Source organism: Haliotis rufescens, unplaced genomic scaffold (assembly GCF_023055435.1).
Source record: "Haliotis rufescens isolate VD_foot unplaced genomic scaffold, xgHalRufe1.0.p SCAF_103, whole genome shotgun sequence".
Classification (NCBI taxonomy): domain Eukaryota; kingdom Metazoa; phylum Mollusca; class Gastropoda; order Lepetellida; family Haliotidae; genus Haliotis; species Haliotis rufescens.
Genome location: NW_025963784.1, coordinates 654,544 through 677,419, shown reverse-complemented (window position 1 = coordinate 677,419; position 22,876 = coordinate 654,544). Strand labels below are relative to the sequence as shown.

At 40.1% G+C, this 22,876-nt stretch overlaps 1 protein-coding gene across 1 annotated transcript; it reads right to left on the bottom strand.

Annotated features, from left to right (window-relative positions):
* Nucleotides 1–8,816: 8,816 nt before the first annotated feature.
* On the bottom strand, nt 8,817–22,356 carry LOC125377900 (serine/threonine-protein phosphatase 6 regulatory ankyrin repeat subunit B-like). The gene is made up of 10 exons (XM_048391983.1): nt 22,114–22,356; nt 19,285–20,291; nt 18,597–18,725; nt 17,396–17,553; nt 16,647–16,761; nt 15,247–15,382; nt 12,282–13,337; nt 10,933–11,885; nt 10,111–10,833; nt 8,817–10,065 (listed from the first exon to the last, which is right to left on the bottom strand). The coding sequence occupies exons 1-10, from the start codon at nt 22,295–22,297 to the stop codon at nt 9,385–9,387; spliced, it is 5,142 nt and encodes a 1,713-aa protein (XP_048247940.1). The 5' UTR covers nt 22,298–22,356; the 3' UTR covers nt 8,817–9,384.
* Nucleotides 22,357–22,876: the final 520 nt, after the last annotated feature.

Below are 22,876 nucleotides of genomic sequence, written 5' to 3'. Positions count from 1 at the left end.
TTATGATGACATAAATGAATATGGGAGGACATAGGCCAATTTCGATTGTTTTATTTTGTAATGCTTATTAAGAATATTGATGAGTATTTGAGATATTGTAAAACAGAAAGAAACCTGTTTATGTGAGCCTTTGTGGTAGAATTGGTGCTACATCACGTAATACAGATTTGTGTGTAGGTTCAACACGCCGTGTGAACGAGAGACTTAAGACTCCTGTAACTCCACGAGATCTCGGACTTGTTGCGAGACATATTCGGAGGGGATTTGAGTCTATCGGGACTGAACTTGGGCTAAGCATTGTGGCTGTCCAACAGGGCAGAGTTGCACACCCATGTTCAATGTATATGCAGATCTTGATTATGCTCACTAAATGGATGTTCAGTGTAATGGCAGTTCAGCCACCTATATGGTCCTGGTCAATGAACTCTGGAAAAGTAAAGGGAGATCGAATGGGAGAACATTCTCAACATCCTGCAGTGACGGCCCTCCTTGTCAATGTAATTGAACCTCGGTCGGAGAAATATTACAAGAAATGAAACTTGTTTTTATCATTTTGAACATGACTATCGTCATACATTTTAACCTTGTTCAGAGATATTGTAATCTCACTTCTACTTTACAGCGATCAGTAAACGGGGGGCATATAATCAGTCATCATGTTTGGGAAATATATATATTTATCAAATCATTGTTCCTTTGTTCCTTTCTGCATTTGCAAGTTTACCTCAAGAACAGGTGGAGTCAAATTGTACCAATGGCGGCTCCTACCGGTTTGGCAGGACATGCGTACACTTTCGGGAGACATGGTGTCATCAGACTGAATGATTTTCAGTAATCCATTCCTATAGTTTTCATCACTATGCCTTTTACGCCCAATGGAATGTGTTTCGGTGGATAATCAAGATTGGTTATTCTCAGGCGTTGACGTTGTATATTTATTGAATTTAGAATGCTACGTATTCGATTTTCCATGTGAAATATCTCTAAGAAATAATGTAAGTACGTAGTAATGCTTATAATAAAGTCTTAATATCGTAAAATGGAATCAGCTTTCAGAAGAGATTTCTGGTGATTTTGGAAAGGATTTTGTCGCTATTATCTGTACAAATATCCCTGACGAATTCAAATACCTCCACCTCACAGTCATAGCAATGATAAAATACTCAGATATTCACATACTTTCTAAATTAAATTGAATAAAGAACAGATTATTTAAGTCAGTAATCAGAACATATTCATAATGTGACCTCAGGTTTTCCTTTCACTGAAACCTGCCTTCCAACGGCAGTCCGAAAATCCGGAATCACTGACATCTGTCCCCGTCCGCCCGCTGAAGACTGATTTCATGGTTTACTGTCTACACACACAAGTTAACTGTCACACTGCAGCACGACTTGAACCATAATACACAGCAGGACCAGAATAATGACATCAACCAATGGCTTGTAAGCAATCAATGTTCAACATTTTGTTGATGTAATTTTTAGTCAGTTTCATTTATTAATTCCATATCACGGGAGGGGCACCAATAATTATCTTAAACATTATTCATGTTGAGAATGGAACCCCGTCGTAGTCGTGGCGAAGCCAATGCCTCAAGCACAAAGTGACTCCACAACTACGAACATTAACAGAAGCAGGTACTCTGTTGCTCGGCAAACGTCTTCTGTCTTTATTTTCCCTGATGCGTGTGCGGTGCATCAAGTATAGTCAAATATAGAAAATGTGCCAATGGGATGTGACGATCACCTGAAAACTTGGAACTGTTCATCTTCACCAGTGATCACAGTGCTACAAAACCTTCACGTTGTACATGGTTTCAAATATCCAAACCGTCCCTCTGTTTAGAAATAGCATAAGTGAGCGTATACGTTTTCTCTACCATTCTCATTACTTGAACAATAGGTTACAGATACAATGGTTGTGACTGTGAAATGGGCTTGGACCACATCAAAAGATCAAACTTTCACCCTATCATGTAAATGAGATGAAGAACAAATTTGCTTGATGGAAAACAGGAAAATACTGTAATCATTTTCCCACAGTATCCAGGTCTCGTTATAAAAACTTCAGTACTTTTCATTTGCTGGCATAATATCTGCAAACAGAGTTGCCTCCCTTTGACCAGCTACCGTAAACGTGGTTTGCATATTTTCTATGCGGACGTTGTCTACAACTGACTTTGTTCACTGGACACAAGCCAGGATACTGTTTGTAAAGGCGGTGGCAGTATGGCTGGCGATAACCTGCGATTGAAATGTAATCTTGAAGGGTTTGAGATCGGCAAGGGACATGCACCATGTTTCGTCAATGGCTAGTGTGAGTGGGGCTGAAAACTAATTTCCTTCCCAATCTAATCTTCCCATATGACTTCACAAACGATATTCAGTACAAATACGTTTGCCAAGTATAAATAAGTAGGTTTTTTATTTGATTAAGTCTTTTTAAGTGAAATGGAGTTTAACGTTGCGTCCAAGATTATTGCACTTTTACAGCGACGTGTATGCACGTGTGTGTGTATGTGCATGTATGTCTGCTCATATTAATCCGGACTTATGCCATTTTTACAGAGCTAGCCACTAGTACAAGATGCCGAAAGTTTAAAATGAATACTCCAATCAGACACATTACTGAGACATAAATACAAAGTTTAATTAATAAAGTCTACTCTCAATGTTTGCATTGATAATTAACTCTTTAGTTAATTTAAAGATTTACAGTACATACTATTCAAAACGAACACCCGATTCTTTCATATGATTATGGTTAGTCATTAGAGAAAGCGATAGAGAGATAGTGAGAAAGTGATAGAGAGATAGAGAGAGAAAGGGATAGTTTGAGAAAGCAAAAAATCGATAGAGCGAAAAGCGATATTTCCCATAATGCCATACATTAAAACGGTGTTTACTAATATTCAGTGATCCATTCCTATAACTATCACCGCTATTTTGCCGCTTATAATTATATATAGTTAGTCATTAGAGAAAGCGATAGAGCCAGAAAGTGAGAAAGTGATAGAGAGATAGAGAGAGAAAGGGATAGTGTGAGAAAGCAAAAATTCGATAGAGCGAAAAAGCGATATTTACCATAATGCCATACATTAAAACGGTGTTTACTAATATTCAGTGATCCATTCCTATAACTATCACCGCTATTTTGCCTCCTATAATTATATATGGTTAGTCATTAGAGAAAGCAATAGAGCCAGAAAGTGAGAAAACGATAAAGCAATAGAGAGAATAAGAGGGATAGAGCGAGAAAGCAAAAAAACGATAAAGCAATAGATCGAGTGAGAAAGCGATATTTCCCATAATGCAATACATTAAAACGTTTTTTACGGATATTCAATGATCCATTCCTATAACTATCACCGCTATTTTGCCTGTTATAATTAGATTTGTTCAACACCTTGTAGTAGATAAATATGTTACATATGGATACATGTACATAATGTTATCGCGTTCAGTTTGTATACACACGTGTTTATTTTCTTGTAGTGTAGTAAATAAGCAAGATTCACAGACTACAACAGAATAGTCACTGTTCATATTTTCATTTTGTTCATAAAACACACACACATACACACACACATTCTTTTATCAATCTTAAAACTGAAACTTTAAAGGTTTAATTGAACTGGCACAAATAATGATTTACATATAGATCATATATTGACAAATAATTGTCAGTATTATCAGCCACTGTTTGTATTGTTTGTAACGTCCAAAGAATTATTTTGTCGGTCATCAGATTTAAAGTTGAAGCCCTAATGTGTGTTCGTCCGATTGCGGGATCACAACTGCATTGATAAAGATGCATGTACATCATGCAGAAAAAAAGTTATACATTTACACAGTTATGTTTCCCTTCTGAATACAGATCAATTAGATATATATTAGGTATATATACACAGACAATGAGTCAGACACACACACAAACACACACACACTCACATATATAATTATGACAAAACTAAACTTAATATATTTACATAAAATATTACAATGGTAGCTGATTTAACATATGTTATAGATAATCATAGTAATGCACTTCATATTGTTATCAACGTCAACTCTGTGGCCACACTAATTAGGATGTCTCTCCATATGTGTAGTTTACACATGTACACATATCAACTGTGATAACGCCAAAGCGATATGGGGCAGTGGGATAGCGTAGTGGTTAAAGCGTTCTCTCTCCACGCCGAAGCCCCAGTTCGATTCCCCACATGGGTACAATGTGTGAAGCCCATTTCTGGCGTTCCCCGACGAGATATTGCTGGATTATTGTTAAAAGCGACGTGAAACCATTCTCACTCACTCACAGCGGTGTTTATCAAATTACTATATGCAAGTACATATACTTGTAGATGTGCATAAAACAAGAGACACAATTCAAATTGATCGTACAGCAAATGTCAAAATGAATATTTACGGACATTAGTATGACATACTGTAACATCATACACTACCAAAAACAAGTTATAGAACACCCACATTTATAAGATTGTAGTTTGCAATACAATCAGCCTTGACTAATTAACCATAGTCTTCTTAACTTCTTTTGAAAAAGTATATATTTAGATTTTAACTTGATTTATTTAAAGCGTATTTCCTTGATCCGCAACACGCTTTCGACGTGATGGTCAGATAAAACTACATGGGGCCATAAACCAATCACTTAAATTGTACGCAAAAGTCTGTGGAATGTTTTAAAATGACCTACGTCTGTAAAGTTAAATAATGTTTTAAGTAAGTTTAAGTATGTACTTTTAATTCTGCTCCATTCACATGTGCAGTTTAGCTCATTTGGTAACGTCGCTGACTGCGGGTGAAGGGAATACGAGTTCGAATCCGATTCTAATGGATGTTTTTAATATAAAAACAAGTATTATGCACAAAAAAACTTTGTTGGGACAAAATAACCAAAATCATATTAATAATCTTCATTTTATTTACACCTTTCAATTTTGTTATGCTCTGGGCATAGATAGGTGATGTTTTGTAAATCAGCCACTTTCCTGACGTAAATCCCGATGCATTCCCAATGCACCCAATAATTGCAAAAGGTTTCCTTTTAGTCACAACCAATCCACTTGGCATTATTGTCCACAGTGCACCCATATAAACTGTCACAAATAGGACAAATAGTTTGGTTATGACTGCTTTGTTTTTGTTTACGTCTTTTGTTGGACCTTTTTGTGATGTCAGTTGTGGTTTCAACCGTGGGAGTTCTTGACGCGGGGTAAGTGATAGAAGTAGATGTTTGGGGTTTGAAGTTGACCATACAGTGTTGGAAGCGGTTCAGGAGTTTGGGTACTAACATGCGAGGTTGTTGAAATTGGTGCAGCCTGAGTTTGCGAAAGATGTGTGGGTTTCATTAAATGAATCGTTTCATTGTTAATTGGAACGCGTTTGTTAAGCTGGAAGAAAATGAAAACATTAATATATGCATATTTGCGGTTCATTAAACCTACATAATGTGTTTTAAATTGATTATAAAAGTTTGTAAAATTTATAGTATATCACAACATGTGAAATACCTGTGGGACTCATTGATACCCCGGTGTGGCCATCTGATGGGGATCACTTGCATCAGATCCTCTGATCTCCAAGTAGGCTTCTATAATCAATAATTTTGTATAACAGATGAAAACCAACATACTGATGCCAGTTGGTGATGAGCTACTGACAATTCCCTGTCGCCGGAGATAGCAGGGTGGAGATCTTGGCTTAGAATAAGCAAGCATTTAGAGGCAAGCCCTTGCACCCCCCACCTGACAGGCCTGGACAAAATCACGTGTTAGATCCAGATGTATAGCAGTGGCACGACGCCATTTTCTCTGACTCTGACGCACGCACGCACACGCACACGCACACACACACATACACAGATTATTTTTTGTGTTTATTAGGAAAATAGTGACATTTATTTCCGAAATTATTTCAGAGAAATAATGATTAAGGAGAATCTTCTAGAAAAGGGTGGAAGACCCACAGTGAAGAAACTCTTCATTACGCCAGAAGATCGCAAAGAGTCAGAAAAGCCCACCCACTGCCATTGATTCCTCTTTGTGGATTTTTTTACTTTAACATCCTGAAACAAATTTTACCAACATAACAATATTTTATACTTCTTTTCATAAATAACAACGAAATTTATTTGTAATACATACACATGTATATTCAACAGTTAAATGTCCATAAAAACATTATGATACAGCACAAAGACTATGAATTGCCTACACTTATTGCCACTTTTAGCAATGCAGCGCGAACTATTTCAAAAAATTTCAATTGATCACTGACGCCAAGGCCCGAATTGGGCGTTACCTGACTGCCTGGACTGCAGGTGGCGGGTCAGAGTAGGAAGCATGGTGGACGGAGAGAGTGGTTGACAAAGTACATTTCAGGTAATTTTTGACTTTCAATTTAGTGTTTTTGATTGATTTAAAGCACAGAATGTGTCCAAATGGTGTCTTCACGTTACGCCGACCTTTAGACATTTGGGGTCAAAATAAACTTTAAAAATCATAATAAATTTTAATTTATTTTCATCAGATGGACTTCGAAGTCGCTGCCAGGAATGCTGCCATATCGCGGTTTCCTCGTGCCACATGGAAGGGATGCTTCTTCCACTTTGCCCAGTGTGTATGGCGGAAGACCCAACAGTGCAACATGCAGAAAGACTATACTGACAGACCAGAGATTACAAAGTTCGTCAAGCAGTGTGCAATAATGCCACTCATTCCTGTTGGCAATGTAAGTAGTAACCAGACCGTTAGATTAGACTCTATTAACTTGATATACGTAATATACATGTTAATGTGTAATATATTCAATATGCATGTTAATGTGTGAAACTGACAGGATTACATTTTTATCTTAAGGTTGAAGACTACTTCCTTGACCTAATGGAGCGCGTTCCAGACGATGAAAGATGTCAAAGACTTGCAGACTACATGACCAGCAAGTGGATCGAGTGCGATCTCCACATCAACCAGTGGAACCACTTCAACAATGATGGGCCACGTACAAACAACTACCTGGAGGGATGGCACAGTCGACTGAAGATCACGTGAAAGGCACATCCCAACATTTTCGAGATGATTACCTTCCTTTCCAAAGAAGTCCTCGGAAATTTAGAGCGCAGTACGAAGCAGTTCAGAAGAGACCTCCCAAGAAGAAGAAATACTCAGAAGTCGACCGCAAGATCGCCAATTTGAAGATGAGGCTGGAGAGGCAAGAAATCGACATCGTCCACTGTGCCGATGTTGCATCAGCAATTCTAATTAAGTTAAAAAAATGTAATAATTCATGTAAATCATGTTCTGTTCGTTGTACCAAATTGAAATTTGTCATGTCGCTGCTTTTGATACTATATAATGTGTGGAATAAACGACACAAAATGCATCATAAATCTGTTGTTTCTACTGTTAGAACGTGTCGTGAACACCATCCAAAAACACCATTCATTGCTTGCTTGTAACAACCTCGTGTGTTAACATAACACGCACACATCAAAGAAAAACCGCGTAACGCGAATAATCTTTTCTGAAAGTCGGCGTAACGCGAATGAACCGTCCAAATGGCGAAGAGGTACTCGGGTTCACAATAACCTGCGCAACAAACGGGGTAATATTATAAGAATCGATGAATGAAAGAAGTTTTGATAATGAATTTTATACGCACCATCATGCGCCAAGTAGTACAGACAACGCACGGACAAAACACCGCAAGGTTTTTGTAGCCACACAGGACCAGTTTATTCTACCAGTTGGGTTCATGGTCACCAGTTGGGTTCATTGTCACCAGTTGGGTTCATTGTCACCAGTTGGGTTCATTGTCACCAGTTGGGGGTTTTCCCCGACCTGATAAATCCAGTTCCTTCAGCCATTTGCTAAGATTTTTAACATATGGCTAGAAATTAAGATGGTCTTTAAAACTTATTCCCAAGAATTTGGCTTCCTTTTTTTAATGTGAGTGCCCGATGGATGTAATTCTTGGTCACTATGTGGTTTATATTTTGGAAATGAAATTCAATGCATTCAATTAAGAATTGATCTTCACTTTGTGCGAGTTCATTGGAGTATGAACCTTCATAGAGTGTAGGGCCAAACTGTATGAACGTCGGAGCTTGCGACTCTATGAGCAGGCATTGTTTGCTGAAGACCTAATTCTAATTCTCTTCACGGGCCGGATATTTTGTCTGCTGGCGTACGCGTGTTCTAGTCTTGGTAACTTATTCATTTTAAATTTAATTTAAGTAAGTTCAGTTATCAGTCAGACAAACTGATGTAAATCATGTTTTTCAACCAATCGGATTAAAGAACACAATCTTATTTTTAGTATTCCAGCCTTGAGTTTCACACAATGTACCAATGTGGGGAATCAAACTCCCAGAACGAACGGACACTTTAACCACTAGGCCACCTCTTCTCCCCAGAAGATGAAATGATTTAACAGAATCGTATAAACATTTAAAGTTTTATTTAAAAAAACCAAAAAAGAATAAATGTTCAACATAGTATTGTTTTTCTAAAGGTATGCACTTGGATTGTGAGTTTTACAAAACCAGTTATGACTCATAGGATAAAAGCAATTATTGGGTGCCATAAGAATGATTTCAATCATGAATCTATAACTCGGGGGGCACGGATGCGCCGCGATTCGCTGTGCAGAGTTGCGTCCCTTGGGCACTGAATCTATAACTCAATATTTGACATTGATAACATAACTGAAAGTAGGTCATGTTCAGGTATTAGACACAAGTAACTCAATAACATTTTGTAATTTAGCTGAAAGGCACCAATAACATTCTCTGAATATTTCTTTTTATTATTCAAAGCATTTTAAATATCATTGGACAGTAATACAAATCAGACATGTATTTGAGTAAACGTTTCATGGTTTATATGAACCTCTGTCCATGAAACAAGGACAGTTGCGAAAACTGACATGGTAGGCAACTCCTATGACCTTGCAACAAATAAAAATCAAACCCGAAAGCGGACATAAAATCCACGTTATTTGAATGGCGCTGTTCTCCATGCACAAGCATACTCTAAGCTTAGACATTGAAAAGTGTTCACCCAAAAATCATTCTCAGCTCAATGGAGAGTATACAAACAAAGCTGCCTGTTAGGCGCTAGAAGGTTAACAACCACATTGCCATCTCATCCTACCGGGTACCCGCTCACTGCTGGGTGGAAAAAAGGGACAATTCGAACAAAGTCACTTGCCCAAGGAGACGCGACATCTGTTACACGTACTTCAGACTGTAATAGTAGTACTAAAGTTGGCTATTATTTACTCTTTATTCCATCCGTCCTTGTCCTCAGCTGTAATACTTGCACAATTCTTGACCAGAAGTGCGGCTACAGATTCATTCCCATTTAAAACAAGCTAGATCTAGTGCCGTCCATCCGTCCTTGTCCTCAGCTGTAACACTAGCGCCACTCTTGATCAGAAGTGCGGCTACAGATTCATGTCCATTCTGACAAGCTAGATGTAGTGCCGTCCATCCGTCCTCGTCCTCAGCTGTAACACTAGCGCCACTCTTGATCAGAAGTGCGGCTACAGATTCATGTCCATTCTGACAAGCTACACGTAGTGCCGTCCATCCGCCCTTCTCCTCAGCTGTAACACTTGCACCATTCTTGATCAGAAGTGCGGCTACAGATTCATGTCCATTCTGACAAGCTACATGTAGTGTCGTCCATCCGTCCTTCTCCTCAGCTGTAACACTTGCACCATTCTTGATCAGAAGTGCGGCTACAGATTCATGTCCATTCTGACAAGCTACATGTAGTGCCGTCCATCGGTCCTTGTCCTCAGCTGTAACACTTGCACCATTCTTGATCAGAAGTGCGGCTACAGATTCATGTCCATTCTGGCAAGCTAGATGTAGTGCCGTCGATCCGTTCTTCTCCTCAGCTGTAACACTTGCACCATTCTTGATCAGAAGTGCGGCTACAGATTCATGTCCATTCTGACAAGCTAGATGTAGTGCCGTCCATCCGTCCTTCTCCTCAGCTGTAACACTTGCACCACTATTGACCAGAAGTGCGGCTACAGATTCATGTCCATTCTGACAAGCTATATATAGTGCCGTCCATCCGTCCTTGTCCTCAGCTGTAACACTTGCACCATTCTTGATCAGAAGTGCGGCTACAGATTCATGTCCATTCTGACAAGCTAGATGTAGTGCCGTCCATCCGTCCTTCTCCTCAGCTGTAACACTTGCACCATTCTTGATCAGAAGTGCGGCTACAGATTCATGTCCATTCTGACAAGCTTGATGTAATGCCGTTCGTCCGTCTTTATGTTCAGCTGTAACACTTGCACCATTCTTGATCAGAAGTGCGGCTACAGATTCATGTCCATTCTGGCAAGCTAGATGTAGTGGCGTCCATCCGTTCTTCTCCTCAGCTGTAACACTTGCACCACTCTTGATCAGAAGTGCGGCTACAGATTCATGTCCATTATGACAAGCTACATATAGTGCCGTCCATCCGTACTTGTCCTCAACTGTAACACTTGCACCACTATTGACCAGAAGTGCGGCTACAGATTCATGTCCATTCTGACAAGCTACATATAGTGCCGTCCATCCGTCCTTGTCCTCAGCTGTAACACTTGCACCATTCTTGATCAGAAGTGCGGCTACAGATTCATGTCCATTCTGACAAGCTAGATGTAGTGCCGTCGATCCGTCCTTCTCCTCAGCTGTAACACTTGCACCATTCTTGATCAGAAGTGCGGCTACAGATTCATGTCCATTCTGACAAGCTACATGTAGTGCCGTCCATCGGTCCTTGTCCTCAGCTGTAACCTCTGCACCACTCTTGATCAGAAGTGCGGCTACAGATTCATGTCCATTCTCACAAGCTTCATGCAGTGCCGTCCATCCGTCCTCGTCCTCAACTGTAACACTTGCACCATTCTTGATCAGAAGTGCGGCTACAGATTCATGTCCATTCTGATAAGCTACATATAGTGCCGTCCATCCGTCCTCGTCCTCAGCTGTAACACTTGCACCATTCTTGATCAGAAGTGCGGCTACAGATTCATGCCCATCCTGACAAGCTTGATGTAGTGCCGTCTGTCCGTTCTTATTAACAGCTGTAACACTAGCGCCACTCTTGATCAGAAGTGCGGCTACAGATTCATGTCCATTCTGACAAGCTACATGTAGTGCCGTCTGTCCGTTCTTATTAACAGCTGTAACACTAGCGCCACTCTTGATCAGAAGTGCGGCTACAGATTCATATCCATTCTGACAAGCTACATATAGTGCCGTCCATCCGTCCTCGTCCTCAGCTGTAACACTTGCACCATTCTTGATCAGAAGTGCGGCTACAGATTCATGTCCATTCTGACAAGCTACATATAGTGCCGTCCATCCGTCCTTGTCCTCAGCTGTAACACTTGCACCATTCTTGATCAGAAGTGCGGCTACAGATTCATGTCCATCCTGACAAGCTCGATGTAGTGCCGTCCATCCGTACTTGTCTTCAGCTGTAACACTTGCACCACTATTGACCAAAAGTGCGGCTACAGATTCATGTCCATTCTGACAAGCTAGATGTAGTGCCGTCCATCCGTCCTTGTCCTCAGCTGTAACACTTGCACCATTCTTGATCAGAAGTGCGGCTACAGATTCATGTCCATTCTGACAAGCTACATATAGTGCCGTCCATCCGTCCTCGTCCTCAACTGTAACACTTGCACCATTCTTGATCAGAAGTGCGGCTACAGATTCATGCCCATCCTGACAAGCTTGATGTAGTGCCGTCTGTCCGTTCTTATTAACAGCTGTAACACTAGCGCCACTCTTGATCAGAAGTGCGGCTACAGATTCATGTCCATTCTGACAAGCTACATGTAGTGCCGTCTGTCCGTTCTTATTAACAGCTGTAACACTAGCGCCACTCTTGATCAGAAGTGCGGCTACAGATTCATGTCCATTCTGACAAGCTACATATAGTGCCGTCCATCCGCCCTCGTCCTCAGCTGTAACACTTGCACCATTCTTGATCAGAAGTGTGGCTACAGATTCATGTCCATTCTGACAAGCTACATATAGTGCCGTCCATCCGTCCTTGTCCTCAGCTGTAACACTTGCACCATTCTTGATCAGAAGTGCGGCTACAGATTCATGTCCGTCCTGACAAGCTACATATAGTGCCGTCCATCCGTCCTTGTCTTCAGCTGTAACACTTGCACCACTATTGACCAGAAGTGCGGCTACAGATTCATGTCCATTCTGACAAGCTAGATGTAGTGCCGTCCATCCGTCCTTGTCCTCAGCTGTAACACTTGCACCATTCTTGATCAGAAGTGCGGCTACAGATTCATGTCCATTCTGACAAGCTACATATAGTGCCGTCCATCCGTCCTCGTCCTGAACTGTAACACTTGCACCATTCTTGATCAGAAGTGCGGCTACAGATTCATGCCCATCATGACAAGCTTGATGTAGTGCCGTCTGTCCGTTCTTATTAACAGCTGTAACACTAGCGCCACTCTTGATCAGAAGTGCGGCTACAGATTCATGTCCATTCTGACAAGCTACATATAGTGCCGTCCATCCGCCCTCGTCCTCAGCTGTAACACTTGCACCATTCTTGATCAGAAGTGCGGCTACAGATTCATGTCCATTCTGACAAGCTACATATAGTGCCGTCCATCCGTCCTTGTCCTCAGCTGTAACACTTGCACCATTCTTGATCAGAAGTGCGGCTACAGATTCATGTCCATTCTGACAAGCTACATATAGTGCCGTCCATCCGCCCTCGTCCTCAGCTGTAACACTTGCACCATTCTTGATCAGAAGTGCGGCTACAGATTCATGTCCGTTAATAGAAGCAAGAAAAAGAGCTGTTGTTCCATTTTCACTTTTGTCGTCAACATTTGCCTCGCTATTGATCAAAATGTGCGCTACATTCTCATGTCCATTTAAACAAGCAATGTGGAGTGGATATGCTCCTGCTAGATACGTATACTCCGTTCCTAAGACAGGATTGTACAATGTAAGTTGAGCTCTATTTTGTACGTCGCCCGTCCTCCTGGAAACCAGATCAGAGACAGCTTCAACGTGACCGTTTTCACAGGCACAGTGCAAAGGCGTCCATCCTCGGTCATCGGTACCTGCTACATCCTCCCCCTGGTCTATCAACAAGTGCATGCGTCTTATATCACCGAGGCTGGCTGCTTTATGCAAACTGTATCTCGTATCATCTATGCTGGTCGACATATTGACTATTGTATACGCAAACGCTCTGGCATTCGTTGACGCTGGATTATTTGTCAGCTTTTCACATGGAGACTCAAGCACTGCAAGAAGGACAACGATATTTCAAATACAGAACCAAACAGGTTAATTCATCATTTAGCAATATATTTGAAATAAACACACTTTTAATCATTATATATTTTAACGCTTACAATGTTTACTACTTGAATCGACATTAAAGAGATTTTGGCTTTTGTACATGCTGTTTTCTTTGTAAATCTATGTATCAACCACAATAAACACCATGTGCCAACATATAAAATTCACATATATTTGATGATCCTCTATGACCGTTCATGAGCATGTGTTTTTTAATCCCTATCAAATATCAGGTGTCCACGAAAAGGCGAACATATCCTGTCCTGCTGGTGATACACATCACAAACACATGCAAAGGCAAGTCAATTGGTAATTTGCGAAACATGGTAACATATGGTACAAGTGAAAACACGGAATTTAGGAACATATTTTAATAGTTGTCTTCCTTTATCATAACCGACATACAACCCCTCTACATTGTTATATTTCGTCAAATCGGGATTTGTTGAATATCCTGTGATAGCAATATTAATATTAAGTTTTTGCCCATTGCAAATATAGAGGTCCGGACACTTTCCAGTATGCCAGGCTCCACTCGTACTTGAATAACAAGAAATATTACAAACATTTCAATACAACCTGTAACATGTACGATGTACTTGCTTTAATATTTCACTTCAACATTGGAAATAATACCTGTTACTTCATCATTAAAAACATGTGAATAATAAGTGAGTGAGTGAATGACAATATTCTCTCAGCAATGTATCAGCAACGATGGTTGACTGATATCTGAGACTCTGATAGAAGGAATTGCGCAAAAGTAATCAAAACAAGCAGAGGTCTGTGACCTTTGGAAAATGGACAAATTTTAGGAATGTGCAGTCAAGTGGAATTGCAGAAAAAAAGGATTTATATAACAAAGCCAAAAGCCATCCATGAAGATATGAATACAGCACTAGGGAAGTATGTCCCACTGTCAACATAACGAGTTAGGCAGCAGAGTTTGAGTGTAACAGGGAGTGCCTTGAAGACGACCCCCGTCCTGGAAGGCCTGTGAAGTCAGCAACACCAGAACTGATACAGAAAACCCACGTTGTGGTGATGACCGACCGGCGAATGACCGAGCGTAATACAGCTAATTCAGGAGCAGTGGATTCGCTACTGGTTTTAGTTTTTCGAATAGCTGGAAACAAGCCAGCAGCGGGTGTCAATCTAATAACTCACGTTAATGTCTCTAAGCATTCTAATGCAATTTGTCTAATATATAGTTATTCAGTAGTATTGAACTACTTAAAAACCTAACCATCAACATGCTTGATATTCAGTTCAGCACAACACTTGTAACAAATATTAGCTTCCCATGTTTGACTGTAAAAGGCGACTATGCTTGTAACGGGATCGGGTGGTCAGGCTCGCTGACTTGGTTAAGCATAACAGCGTATCCCGATTGCGTGAATCGATGATCATGATATCAATCACTGGATTGTCTGGTCCAGACTCGATTATTTACAGTCCGCAGTCATATAGCTGGAATATTGCTGAGTGGGGCGTTAAACAAACATATAAACTGAACCGCTTTATGAATTGTCCCTAACTTGCGTCTTACAGTACATAAACGTGGTACGACAATGCTAGATTTAGCGGGAAACGAATAATAACAAAGTTTTCTGACATAAGAAGTACGCCCAGTGGTACGTGGGTTTGGACATTCTAGTTTTGTTGTGGGATATATATTGCTATTGGCAGGATATGTTCACCTTGTCGTGAACACACTATTTGGTAGTGATTCATAAACACATGCCAATGACATGGTCGACTCTGATTGTGTACCATGAATATGGAATGTTTTTTGTCTTTTGTATGTATTTAGGTTTTGAGGTATATTTGGAAAACAATACTTATACTCACTATGTGTGTCAGTATCAGGCGGAATATGTTCACCAGCATATTCTCGCAACCTGCGCCAGATGTACTTCCTGTACCAGACAGTGTGGCAGCTTCTCATGACACTGGGAGGCACCTCCGATAGTACAGCTTCTGCTGCCTGTAACAATATAGAGCCACTGGTGACGAATAATTGACAAAAAAATAAAGCACTGTTCTTCAGTGTTTGACCCCTAAGGTGTCTATAGTGGCAGTATACGGTGTCATATTAGGTAAAGAGAAAAACATTGGGCAAGGCGTGTTTCCGATACAACGCTCTAATGTAAACACAAACGTTAACAATGGAATAAATAAAGCACTAAACGTTAACGTTTAAACAAGATAGAATTATAATAAAACTGACCTATGTTAACAGGAGTCTGGTGTCAACTGTAACTTGATAGCAGTCCGCTTATCCCTAACAATGGACTTCTATCTGGTCTACTGCTATGTGACGTTATTGGCGTTGCGTTTATTGTTCGTGACGTCATCTTTTATGTTCAATGACCTCTGTTGTGAGCCTTTTTCCTCTATTAATTTTAGTAATGAAGTCACGAACGTAGTTGTTTTAAAAATTGATGTCTTTGCACATCACAATTAATTTCATTAATACACAAAACCGTGTCAAATAACGGATTTCTGTACCAGAATATTCTTGTGAAATATGTGAAGTTGGTGTATGAAAATCCTAAATGGCTGTTACTGACGGTATACGGTCTCATATCAGGTCAGTGGGGTGGGGTAGCCCAGTGGTCAAAGCTTTCACTCATCACGCCGAAGATCCGGGTTCAATTCCCGGGTACAATGTTTGAAGCCCATTTCTAGGGTCCCCTACCGCGCTATTGCTGGAACATTGCTAAAGGTGGCGTGAAACCAAGCTCGCTTGCTCACTCACTCACTCAGAGCCTTTTTCCAACAGCATGATCCCGTTGAATGTCGATTTAGAGTGCCAGAATACATTGTACACATTGAAATATATTATATTTAAAAATAAAAGTCCACATTGTCTTCTTGCTTTTGTTTTTAATACAAACGTACTGTATAAAAAAACTTGTTAGAACTATGGAAATTTAAGTAAACACATATCGTAGAAACGGATCAGTATATTAATACTGATATGGTATGTTAAGATAGTACTAGAAATATATTTTGATAATGACACATTTGAATGGCAAGTACCCAAGAGCATGCTCATGCGATTGACATTTGTAATATAGTTCCCATGCTGGGTGGAATTGCAGAAGATTTAGTGAAAAAAGTGGAAATGTTGAGAAATTTAAACTGTATAATAAATTATAGCAATTCATCATGTTTAGCTGTATATGCTCTTATCATTGATATTATTCAATAATGAAAGATTTATATATCTTATCTAGCTCACGTACCATATTCACAAACACGCCACAGCTATGTCCATCACTTTGACTCAGTACTGGATATTCTGTCTTTGTCCATGTGATCACTGACCCATCACCTCTCCTCAAACAGCGTGTATATTTTCTGAAATAGATATAGGATATAGTTTACGACCTCTATTTGTTTCCCCTGTCTCAAACCCACCTACAACCTAGCGCTATACATTTAGGACTGATTAACTATACATGTTTGTAGCTGAGCCAGATTGCAGCTTTTGTTTCAAAATCGGTAGCAGACATTCATCAGTGTGTACCCCAGCCCTGGTCAGCGCAGTAGTCTTCATCAATTGTAGGCTGTGAGTTGACCACATCACCTGTTCGGCCCACCTACTTACAGTGTTGTTCATAGAGAATCTCACTAGAGTGTCTTTTAGAGTAAAAAATATCAACGAGTGTTGATATATTTGACATCAAAAGACACAAGGGTGAGCTTTAATTTATCATCCAACATCATTCTGCCAGCTGTTTCAGTTTGTAGCAGTAATACGCAGTGTCTTTAGTGTAAAAAGTATTGCTAACAGCTTCAGTAGCAGTCATTAGTGATGTCATTTGTGACGTCGTGGTAACCAATGACGTCACTATGGTCTGCAAAACAGTTTGATGCAATTATGTTGCAGCAATATCTAAACTATATATATCACTTGATCTCACCCAAGCGATATCAGTTTTGGATGATAAAGGTTTATCTCTACATATAGCTGACCACGCCCTCAAATTACCTCCAATGTTGTATAAGTTTGTCCCCTACATCAAGGACAGGCTTAGAGTTGACCACGCCCACTGTTCCATCCTGGACATTGGCGACCAGAAGCACCCAGTGTTGATTCAGTGGCATGTTCACTGGCATCAGGATCCACGTGTAAGTTCCAAGTTCCTCCTAATATAAAATAAATCCGCAAAATCATTGCCATAATTAAAACAAACACCTTGAATGATACCGACTATATCACGAGCATGTGCTAATAAATCACTGGCAAATAGTGACAATACCAGTTCGCAAAAGGTGACCGTATTCTGTCCACCGGTGGCACCTGTCACAAACACATGCAAAGACAAGTCAACCGGTCGCCCGAGAAACAGAGACATAATTATTGTACAAAAGTCAAAACATGGAATTGCATCGTGTTTGTCACTGATACAAACCAAACATTTTAATGCTTTTCAGACTAACGCCTGGTTTCCAAAAAAGGAAAGAAGCACATACATTTATATTAAAAAAGGAGCTCCACTGAGATGGGGGACAAGCTAGAATGAGGAAAGGGTTATGTCGCTTTTATTTACAGTAAAGGTTTTGGTGAAAAGGAAAATAATATGGTCTTGAATGTTTTACCCTGATCAAGCAAGGTTCATTTGATGCTCTTTAACCACATAGACGTATGTCTATCTACAGATTACTGTATTATAATTTACAATAAGTTCTTTTCCATTTGATCAAGTTTACTGATATTAGCATATCCAAACGATTACTTCCCTCTGATTTGGATACATGCGTATGATACTTATGTTGAAATGGCTATGATATTGAACATTTCAAACTCAATAACTAAAGTGGTTAATGTCTGAAACCTGCATCACTTCTTGCTTTCCTCCCACATTAATCTGACACACTGTGAAATAATTGGAACACTGTTGAAAGCGGCCATTAAACCTCGTTATAACCGTAGTTTACTGCACATAGCATGTTGACATATGTCCAGTGATGATATTCTTGGAAAAGGAAAACTGCTGTTCTAGATCTTCAATGAACTGTCTCCAAAACCGACCTCATATCTCTTAGAGCCTAAAGTAGATGCTAAACAAGGATCCATAACCGAATCGAAGATCTTCAAAAGTCTCTTTAATTTCCATCTTTGGACGAAAACCTAATACCAGTACTTTACTCATCACTTTATACAATGTACATGACTATGCTCGTCCAACCTTGCAGGGGTGCACGTCATACTCGTCTTTCTCCCAATGGTTGACAAGGAAGGAATCAAGTACAGCGCAGTGGCGGCTGTGGATCCTATTCCACGTGGTCTTCAGGACATGCATGTATGCATTCATCACCTGCAATGGAGGTTAAAGTACGGTTATAACGAACACGCTTATAACGAACTGACGGATATAACGAACTTACTGTTTTGGTCCCGACTATTTGCTGTAGTTATGCTATATATATGCTTATAACGAACTACGGTTATAACGAACTAAAATTAGCAGTCCCTTTGAGTTCGTTATAACCTTAGTTTCCTGTATACAAAACCCCTTCGTCACGTGTTACAACCAGCAATTTAGAAAAACATTATTGCAACATATATCCTGTCTGAACTGCTCAAATAACGATTTAGCGAGTTAATGTTATTTGGCCTGTAAGCAATTTCAACTATTGGAACAAATGGTCTTTTTATCATCTATCAATATTGTACAATTTTCATTTTTAATAATGTTATTCCTGATATCATTATTTGACATGGCCTACCGACCACGACCGAGAAGGAAGATGGTCCTGGTCGATTTTGTACCTTTAATTTGTCCAAGTAATGTTAAACTTTTAGAAAGGATTTTCAGAATAAAATTATATAATACATAAAGAGCAAAATATAAGCTACGAAATCGTAAAAATTACCTCATCGCCAAGCCATGCTGTTTGATCGAGGAGATGATTCCTCTGTATGTTGTGGGGCCCCACCTTGCACATCTGAGGATCCGTCCCATCGTCGTCATCTGTTAAGGCGTTGTCACCCATCACATGTGATGGGTACATATAGAGGGTGTCAACAAACTCTGTGATGTCCGTCTTCATGTGATATGCACCTACTATGACAGCAGATACCAGTCTGTGATACGTCTCCTTGCACTGGTCCTCGCCGAGAACATCCGGGCTAAGTCGTGACCATTTCAACCTGCCACTGACTTCTGTGAGGTCATTTCTCCATTTACAGTCGATGTCAGCGATTAATGATAAACATGGACTGTCAAAGGTAGAAAAGCTGGTGCTTTTCTCCCAGTATTTTGTCTGCTTCAACAGACGTCTTGCGATAACGATATGAGTACGTTTGTTCAGCAAATATTCGGTGAGTGACTTGAGGCTGGTCGCTCTTTCATCATGTTGATGACTAACACATTCGGTGGTTATGTCCATCAAAATCTTTTCTATAACTCGTTCGTTTTCTGAACGTTTAGGAGTTTTCACACGATTTACCATATCAGGGTCATGTGTCCTTTTCCTTGAGCTAACTTCATCTAAGGAAGCCAGGAAAGTAGGAGAGTTAGTATTTGCACGATCATGATCACATTCCATATCCCTGGTCTCCCAATCTCCACCATCTTCATCTCCAGAACCAGCTATTCTCGCGTAACTGTTCACTATCTGGGATTCATGGTGGAGGGCTGTATTCAAACGCTTCTCATATTTTGGATCGGATAATGCTACGGTGAATTTCCCAATGTAGTGTACTAACATATATTTCACGTCTCCCTCGAGCAAGTTGTATGCCTGTCGTTTAAAAGCCTTGGTGGTGCTGCCATCACTTTTATAAGCCACGAAGTACTGCTTGAGAACCTTGGGTGCAGGTTTGGGCTGTTCACGAGAACCATTATGCTTGAAGTAGTAGTTGTCATTTTTCCAGGAGTCTGTAGAGCAAGACGAAATGAATTACAAATGTCAATAACTTAATGATTACAAGACGTCATTTCGGTCGGTTAGGTGTTAGTTACGGTTATGTATTTGGGATATATATTTGGGTTATATATTTGGGATCTGCTGCAAAAAATAATTCATATAATATACATACAGATTCGATCATGTTTTTCCCGTAAAATTCGCGTCAGTTGATTCAATGTTTTCTGGTTTATAGTTGGTATCTGCTGCAATGATCATAATTTAATATAAACACAGAATCAAGCCTACATCCACGTCCACCATCAAACAGAATTTTCAATAACGAACTATTATTAAGGACACAATGTGAAGGTTATAGTCAGTGTCTACTAATGACAAATCTGGATGTCACGTTGTTCACGGCAAACAGTCTAAATCCAAATTTAGAAGGTGGCTTTCTTCAGACCAAAGATGACAAGAACACGTTCTAATTTATGAATAAATTGAAACTTGTAAATATGAGACAATGTAAAAAATATCACAAAATGTTAAATAATGTTGCCACAATATTATGTACAAGGGATTTGCAGTGCATCTGCTTCCTGATCAGTACCGCACATGCAAGCAAACTTTCATAGTGAATATTTGCCATTGGCCCAAAAAATCAACACATTGACAATCAACTTCCTCGTATGTTCTTTAAGTGCAATACTTTAGTTGTTTTGTTTTTCTGCATCAAAAGTAGCGTTTGGAAAGAGAAACTGCCAATGCTATTTAGCGTACAATGTTTTCATTATCACTGCCTAGCTACGTGCAATGATCTGCAACCTGAATCAATACAAAGAGCTTGGTTGTGCGTTGCAAGGCCTCAGATCGGGGTGCTATTTACGAGTTGCAGTCGGGAACGTTTTTGTCATTACAGGTAACACGAGTACGTATATTGCCTTGCAAGATCCGGCTCATGGCCACGAAGCGAACGATGAGCTGTCATTCCCTATGTACGTGTTGACTGTGTCAATAGCGGGTTATATTTAAACCTTACGTGTGTGTAAATATAACTGATATCACGATCGCGATCACAGCATACTAGTATGTGAACGTTTAGTCAACTATATTTGTATTTTTCATTGGGATAAGTGGGTCTAGTAGGTCGCTATTCATCTCTACATTGTGAAGGCTAAAGCATGAGTAAAGTAACATTTGGTAAAGTGGAGTGGTGGCGTAAAATTGCGTAGATCTTCATAGGTCATCGACGTTTTCAAGCCCAGAATCACATAAAAGACAAATCTGAGATTCGAGCCCAGGACTATTATAGAAACAATGACTACCCTCCTTCCAAATGCCACTCCGTTTTTTTGTTTTTTGTTTGTTTGTTGTTTAACGCCACACCAAGTAATAGACCAGCTGTATGACGGCGGTCTGTAAATAATCGAGTCTGGACCAGACAATCCAGTGATTGATATCATGAGCCTCGATACACGGAATTGGGATTGACGACATGCATCAACCAAGTCAGTGAGCCTGACCACCCGATCCCGTTAGTCGCCTCTTACTACAAGTATTGTCGCCTTTTACGGCAAACAGGTGTTGCTGAAGACCTATAAATTCTTCCCCGGATCTTCACGGGTCTTTGGCTCCTTTGACTATTTGACACCTGCTACTTGCTCCCAGTACCCACCCATTCGACCCAACCACACCACATCCCACAACATGTCACATTACAATAAATAATACAAATAATCACATTTAGTGTTTCATTAATACTGTCTTATTTCATTATTAATCCTCCCTTTATTAATACTCATCAGCTTATGCATTTTTATTTATGTTTAAACTTCAAGACATGCAACCTACCTTCCGCCGAGTCTGCCTCCACCCTGTACAAGTACCCGTCTCCTCCATGGGGTTTAGCAGGGGGTGTTACTAAAGCCCTTGTGTCATCAGGGTTCTCCAGTATTTCCAACACTTCAGTCAGCTTCAGTGCCTTGTTCTTCCCCGTGAAGTACGGAGCTATCACCTCTCTGTCCTCTCTATCCATAGCTCTGTCTACGCAATGTCAGCCGTGTGACTTTGTCCTCACATCCTTTCTGTAAAACGCATAAGGAAAGAGAAACTAGGACTGTCCTATGTGTAGTGACGTGGCGCTTTATATACGACATGACGGTTGGCTGCCTGTAATACGGGTACATTCAATGAATACCGCTCTGCTGTAACGCCCTGTTCACAGTATACATTATACACATCCATGTCATTATCATATCCCAAAGCAGAACGGTTTGAACAAACAAGGAGACATTTGACGTCAGGCAACCGAGTATAGCTTCAGATTCATGAACCCCTGTTATACAGATAGACATGTTTATGTAAAACGTTTCATTATTTTCATGGATTTAATGCCTATGATATCCCCGTATCATTGCCTTGTATCTGAAACTCCGAAATCCGAAGTCCGCTGTACGTTGTCCAAACGTGTGCAGCGACCAGAAGTGGGAAAAACACCAGAGAACTTTTTACGTATCGCTTGTATTTAAGAAACAGTTAATAAGAGCACTACTATCTGCCCTACTTGTGTTGATTTAAACTGTCTTGCGATGTGCTCCGGTGGCAGTGTTATTGC